This window comes from Rhinopithecus bieti, unplaced genomic scaffold (genome assembly GCF_001698545.2).
Source record: "Rhinopithecus bieti isolate Rb0 unplaced genomic scaffold, ASM169854v2 scaffold_22548, whole genome shotgun sequence".
Lineage (NCBI taxonomy): Eukaryota > Metazoa > Chordata > Mammalia > Primates > Cercopithecidae > Rhinopithecus > Rhinopithecus bieti.
In genome coordinates, this window is record NW_016810469.1 from 439,913 (window position 1) to 447,191 (window position 7,279).

General features: G+C 44.7%; 1 protein-coding gene across 1 annotated transcript in view; it reads left to right on the top strand.

Annotated features, from left to right (window-relative positions):
- The window catches only part of SF3A3 (splicing factor 3a subunit 3), a 31,769-nt gene that overhangs the window by 12,330 nt on the left and 12,160 nt on the right, over positions 1-7,279 (top strand). The window contains exons 8-12 of the mRNA XM_017892119.1: positions 615-753; positions 1,822-1,890; positions 2,300-2,367; positions 2,531-2,638; positions 4,734-4,803. Coding sequence (XP_017747608.1) covers positions 615-753; positions 1,822-1,890; positions 2,300-2,367; positions 2,531-2,638; positions 4,734-4,803 — 454 coding nt within the window. The remainder of the gene's footprint in view (positions 1-614; positions 754-1,821; positions 1,891-2,299; positions 2,368-2,530; positions 2,639-4,733; positions 4,804-7,279) is intronic.

A 7,279-nucleotide genomic window follows, 5' to 3' on the forward strand; every position in this document is an offset into this window, starting at 1 on the left:
CTCCGTCTCAAAAAAAAAAAAAAAAACAAAATTAGCTGGGTGCAGTGGCTCACACCTGTAATCCCAGCACTTTGGGAGGCTGAGGTGGATGGATCACGAGGTCAGGAGATCGAGACCATCCTGGCTAACATGGTGAAACCCCGTCTCTACTAAAAATACAAAAAATTAGCCGGGCGTGGTGGCGGGCGCCTCTAGTCCTAGGTACTTGGGAGGCTGAGGCAGGAGAATGGCGTGAACCTGGGAAGCGGAGCTTGCAGTGAGCCGAGATTGTGCCACTGCATTCCAGCCTGGGCGACAGAGCGAGACTCCGTCTCAAAAAAAAAAAATACAAAATTAGCCGGGCGTGGTGGCGCATACCTGTAATCCCAGCTACTTGGGAGGCTGAGGCAGGAGAATCACTTGAACCCGGGAGGCGGAGGTTGTGGTGAGCTGAGATCCTGCCGTTGCACTCCAGCCTGGGCAAGAAGAACGAAAGTCCGTTTCAAAAAAGAAAAAAAAAGCATTAAAAATATAGCATTACTAGAATTGTAAGTACTATATATTCTACAGGGAATAACAAGATACCAAAAATCGAAACCCTTTTTGCTTTCTCTGCGTTGTATGTTCCTCTGTAGATACCTAGAGATGCTGCTCGAGTACCTTCAGGATTACACAGATAGAGTGAAGCCTCTCCAAGATCAGAATGAACTTTTTGGGAAGATTCAGGCTGAGTTTGAGAAGAAATGGGAGAATGGAACCTTTCCTGGATGGCCGGTGAGCTTCAGTGGGGTGTGAATGGTGGACATGCCAAGGAATAGAAGTAATTATTTTCCTTTATCTTGAGCTTCCACTTTAGGGCATTAGGTATCAATTCCTTGGTATCACTTGTGACAATGAGGTATTCCCTGCCAAGTATGCTATGTGTTTTTGTTTGTTTTTCTTTTTCTTTTTGTTTTGGAGACAGAGTTTCGCTCTTGTTGCCCAGGCTGGAGTACGATGGCAGGATCTTGGCTCACCTCAACCTCTGCCTCCTGGGTTCAAGCGATTCTCCTGCCTCAGCCTCTCGAGTAGCTGGTATTACAGGCACCCGCCACCACAGCCAGCTAATTTTGTGTTTTTAGTGGAGACGGGGTTTCTCCGTATTTGTCAGACTGGTCTCAAACTCCTGACCTCAGGTGATCTGCCCACCTCAGCCTCCCAAAGTGCTGGGATTACAGGTGTGAGCCACCACACCTGGCCGTATATGAGGTTTTTTTGTGTGTACTTTGGAGCAAGACTGTCAGGGTCCACTTGCCTTTGACTGTGCCCAGATTTTCACCAATCACATCATTACTGTTATGTGGTTCCTGCCGACCAAGAGCTTATCAGATCATATGTTAGGAATCTACATTCTCACTTCTGGTGATAAACATGAGTTTTTCCTGAACTCTCCAGGGAGAGAATGTGGACCAACCTTACCTTCATCCTAAACCTGGTGGTTTGTTTGTTTTGTTTTGCTTTGTTTTGTTTTTTGGGAGACAAAGTCTCCATCTGGCTTCTAGTCTGGAGTGCAGTGGCATGATCATACCTCACTGCTGCAGCCTCAACCTCCTGGGCTCAAGAGATCTTCCTGCCTTGGATTCCTGAGTAACTGGGACCACAGGCACATGCCACCATGCCCAGTTAATTCATGTGTTTTTTTTTGTAGAGATGGGATTTCACCATGTTGCTCTGACTGGTCTCTAACTCCTGAACTCAAGCAATTCACCCATCTAGACCTCCCAAAGTGCTGAGATTACAGGTGTGAGCCACCACGCCTGGCCTAAACCTGGATCTTAATAAATACCATGTTGTTCTTTCCAGAAAGAGACAAGCAGTGCTCTGACCCATGCTGGAGCCCATCTTGACCTCTCTGCATTCTCCTCCTGGGAGGTATGTTTCCTTCATCAGTAGTACTGTTCTTCCTGTCTATTTTTCTATCTTTAAAGACTGCTCTGCTGTCTTTAATACCATGGTTGTGTTGTGATAAGGCACTATTTCTTGGGATCAAGCATCTACAAAGAAAGTAGCAAAGTAAAAAGAAAAAAATTAGTACTTGGGAAACTGAAATAATCATTCTAACTACATTAAGCTGTAGTAAAGTAAATGGAACACTACCAGTATGGTTAAGTCTGAAGATAATTACAGATTCAGTCCTCTGGAGAGTTTAGACTTACTGTCAGATTGGCTATGAAATGCGTGGTCCTGCCACAGCCTCAGTAACACCCACCCTCTGGCCTGCATTTGGGGTTTCCCAAAAATCTGTTAATGTAATATTGTAATTTTTCTCTTCTTTGTACAGGAGTTGGCCTCTCTGGGTTTGGACAGATTGAAATCTGCTCTCTTAGCTTTAGGCTTGAAATGTGGCGGGTAAGGAATAGTTTTTCTGTCAAAACTATTCAATTTGCTATGTGTTTTCACAGTCTTCTAAGTAGCTCTGATTCCATTTTTTTTCTGTTGCTCCACACTGCAAAAACAAGCGAGCCTCTGTGGTAAAGTAACCCTGAAATCCTTTGCCATCGTGTCTCCTTAGGACCCTAGAAGAGCGAGCCCAGAGACTATTCAGCACCAAAGGAAAGTCCCTGGAGTCACTTGATACCTCTTTGTTTGCCAAAAATCCCAAGTCAAAGGGCACCAAGCGGTGAGTGGCTGGGGTAGCACTGCTGCTTGTGGCTTTTAAATGTTATTCCCATGCAGAATTTTTAACCACAGTGGAGACTTTAAAGCCTGCTTTATCCCCGTTATTGGTCGACAGAGATCCAGTCTGCTCTTTCTCTCTGCTAATAGAGAATACTATCACTGTTAATATAAACAAAGGACCGTCTGTATTCATCTGATTGAGAGCACGTCAAGTTTCTAAGTTTGAAACCGTGTTCTTGGCACCTTTAATAGGTTATAGAGGCTAAAAGGCTAAATAGATTCAAGAACTATTTTTCTAAGCTTATTTTTGGTAAAGTTGAACCTAATTCTTGAGCTACACACTTAGACAAGGTATTTTCTTTTTTTTTTGTTTTTTGTTTTTTTGTTTTTTGTTTTTTTGTTTTGTGACAGAGTCTCACTCTGTCGCCCAGGCTGGAGTGCAGTGGCCGGATCTCAGCTCACTGCAAGCTCCGCCTCCCGGGTTTAAGCCATTCTCCTGCTTCAGCCTCCCGAGTAGCTGGGACTATAGGCACCCGCCACCTCGCCCGGCTAGTTTTTTGTATTTTTTAGTAGAGACAGAGTTTCACCATGTTAGCCAGGATGGTGTCGATCTCCTGACCTCGTGATCCGCCCGTCTTGGCCTCCCAAAGTGCTGGGATTACAGGCTTGAGCCACCGTGCCCGGCCTAGACAAGGTATTTTCTTTTTCTTTTTTTTTTTTTTTTTTGAGACAGAGTCTCACTCGGTCACCCAAGCTGGAGTGCAGTAGTGCAATCTCAGCTTACTGGCTGGAACCTCCACCTCCTGGGTTCAAAGGCTTTTCCTGCCTCAGCCTCCTGAGTAGCTGGGACTACAGGCACACACCACCACACATGGCTGATTTTTTGTATTGTTAGTAGAGATGGGGGTTCATCATGTTGGCCAGGCTGGTCTGCAGCTCCTGAGCTTAAGTGATCCACCCGCCTTGGCCTCCCAAAGTGCTGGGATTATAGGTGTGAGCCACTGCGCCTGACCCAGGGTGGTTTTTTTTTTCTTTTTTGAGATAGAGTCTTACTCTGTTGCCCAGGCTAGAGTGCAGTGGCACAGTCTCGGCTCACTGCAACCTCTGCCTTCTGGGTTCAAGTGATTCTCTTGCCTCAGCCTCCCAAGTAGCTGGGATTACAGATATGCAACACCACACTGGCTAATTTTTGTGTGCTTTTTGTTTTTTTGTTTGAGACAGAGTCTTGCTCTGTCGCCCAGGTTGAAGTGCAGTGGCGCAATCTCAGCTCGCTGCAACCTCCACCTCCCTGGTTCAAGCGATTCTCTTGCCTCACTCTTCCAAGTAGGTGGGATTACCAGTGTGCGCCACCATGCCTGGCTAGTTTTTGTATTTTTAGTAGAGACAGGGTTTCACCATGTTGGCCAGGCTGGTCATGAACTCCTGACCTCACGTGATCCACCCGCCTCAGCCTCCCAAAGTGGTAGGATTACAGGCGTGAGCCACCGTGCCCAGCTAATTTTTGTATTTTTAGTAGAGAGGGTTTCACCGTGTTGGTGAGGCTAGTCACAAACTCCCAACCTCAAGTGATCGCCAGCCTCATCTTCCCAAAATGCTGGGATTACAGGCATGAGCCACCATGTCTGGCCCAGTATTTTCTTAATGTACTTTTTTTTCTAATTCTCACAACAACCCAGAAAATTAGTTGTTATCCTGAGTTTTTGCAGATAAGGACTCAGAAAAGTTATGGAATGTGTCCACTCTCTCATAGTTCTAAGTAGCAGAGTCAGGATTTGGGCCTAGGTCTACCTGCTGCAGAGCTTGCTCTTACATACCACATTTCCTTTGTAGATTATAATGATGGCAATGTAAGCAGTCTTGATATGTCCTTCATCTTCTAGGTGAGGTCATAGAGGAAGCCTCCATGCATTCTGAGAAATAACCTCAGTATTTGTCAATAGAGTCCTGAGATGAACAGAGCATTTGCTTTCATAGCATGGTATTTCTCATGTGCTTATGATTTTTAATGCAGTTGTGCAATAAATGTTCCCAGATATAGGGAACAAAGCAATGGATGAGAGAATCCTTGAGTGATATAGCTTGTTTCTTTTTCTCAGAGACACTGAGAGGAACAAAGACATTGCTTTTCTAGAAGCCCAGATCTATGAATATGTAGAGATTCTTGGGGTAAGTGACTGACTGCTGAAAGTGGAAAATGGTATAAAGCACAGGAGTTAAAGGGAGAGGAACTCATGGAAGATATTTTTTTCATTAGGTTCAAAAGAGGAATGGATAGCTGATAAACTACTATGGCACAAAATAGAGGTCAGGGTATGAGGCTCTTCAGTAAGTTCCTATTCTGTTGTTAGACGATACTTCCAAAATTGTCCAATTTCCATAAAGCCAGGCATGGAGAATAGAGTCCCCTCGCAATATAATGTCCAGAATAGTGCAGATTCTGTGCCTGAGCTTCAGAAAATACTCAGGGGTAGACCACAAAGCAGACATTCAAAGGGCAAGTAACAAAGGCTACTCAAAGCAGCCTTTCAGTTATGACTTATAAAAAGGCATTTTCATAAGTCATCTTATGTAAGTCAACTTACATGTTCATAAGATTGTGAGAAAATTAGTAGGGCTAGAATATTAGTAGTACAAAGCTAGCAGTGAATGTTCTCCTTGAATATTTTAGGAAGAACTGAAGTGTGGGTTGGGGTAGAGAAAGGCCTAGCCTGACCAGTATGCTTATCTCAGAGAGAAAGTAGGGAGAGGAGTAGGAGGAAAAGAAATCTCTTTCCAGAAAGAAAAAGTGGAAGAAATGGCAGCATTCATCAGAGAAGATGATCAATGTCTCTGGAGTCCTTCAGAAGACCAGCCTTTCTGATCATGTCTGCTGTGTACAGTTTTTTTGGTTTTTGTTTTTTTTGTTTTTTTTTTGAGACAGTCTTGCTCTGTCACCCAGGCTGGAGTGCAGTGATGCAATCTGGGCTCACTGCAACCTCCACCTCCAGGGTTCAAGCGAGTCTCCTCCCTCAGCCTCCTGAGTAGCTGGGACTACAGGCGTGCGCCACCATGCCCAACTAGTTTTTTGTAGTTTTAGTAGAGGCGGGATTTCGCCATATTGGCCAGGCTGGTCTCGAACTCCTGACCTCGTGATCAGCTTGCCTCAGCCTCCCAAAGTGCTGGGATTACAGGTGTGAGCCACGGCACCCAGCCCGATTTTTAACTATCTCCAAGCCTTTCCCTTCACACACACTTGCACGGTCCTTTTAGTGGATGGCTCTGGGTCAGATAGCTTGTTTACATGTTTTTGTTAATTGCCATGGACATTTTCATTCTGCTTCTGAGGACCATTCATATAATAGCTGTAAAACTAGTCACCTGTGATTCTGTTATGACTGCTTTCAGTAAAAGGCTAGCTGGACATTGGACATTGGAGAGACATATTCTCCACTATGACCTTGGGCTATGCTAGTGTGGGCAGCAGGCTGAGTTGCCAGTCTTGTGAGTGGCTAGGAGGCCACTCATGCCCTTGACATGAGGTTTGTCCACTTGCTCCCTCCCTTTTTTTTGAAACAGTACCTCACTCTGTCACCCAGGCTGGAGTGCAGTGGCAGGTCCTCAGCTCACTGCAACCTCCGCCTCCTGGGTTCAAGTGATTCTCGTGCCTCAGCCTCCCTGGTAGCTGGAACTACAGGTGTGTGCCACCACACCTGGCTAATTTGTACTTTTGGTAGAGACAGGGTTTTCTCTTGTTGGCCAGGCTGGTCTTGAATTCCTGTCCTCAAGTGATCCGCCTGTCTTGGCCTCCCAAAGTGCTGGAGCCACCGGGCCGGCCTCCATCCTTTAAGAGCATTTTGCTTTCCCTGCCAGGAGATGGCACTATTCTCTTCGGAATTCCAACCAGTTCTAGCCAAATGCTTTCCAGAAGTTGCTCTCACTATGAACTGATAAGATTTTTGCCATTATTATACTATTTGTTGATGTCTGTTGGTTTTTGGACATTATGCAAATTTTTTTTAATACAATAGTGAATATGACACAGCCTCTTGCCCTTGAGAAACTCATTTTGTGGTTAGTGGAGACAAATAATTACAATGTAATTTGATACTTACCTGAATACAGTGAGTTTGAGTCTTCTAAGTAGAAAGAGGGAGAAGAAAAAGCTTCTGGTAGAGGAAACAAGAAACACAAAGATACAACAGTATTAGATAAAATTATATCTCCTGATGCTAACCCTCCCCCCTCCCACCACCCCCCAACAGGCCCCAATGTGTGATGTTTCCCACCCTGTGTCCAGGCATTCTCATTGTTCAGTTCCCACCTATGAGTGAGAACATGCGGTGTTTGGTTTTCTGTCCTTGCAATAGTTTGCTCAGAATGATGGTTTCTAGCTTCATCCATGTCCCTAGAGAGGGTATGAACTCATCTTTTTTTCTGCCAGCATAGTATTCCATGGTGTATATGTGCCACATTTTCTTAATCCAGTCTATCATTTATGGACATTTGGGTTGGTTCCAAGTCGTTACTATTGTGAATAGTGCCGCAATAAATGTATGTGTGCATGTGTCTTTATAGCAGCGTGATTTATAATCCTTTAGGTATATGCCCAATAATGGGATGGCTGGGTCAAATGGTATTTCTTTTTTTTTTTTTTTTTTTTTTT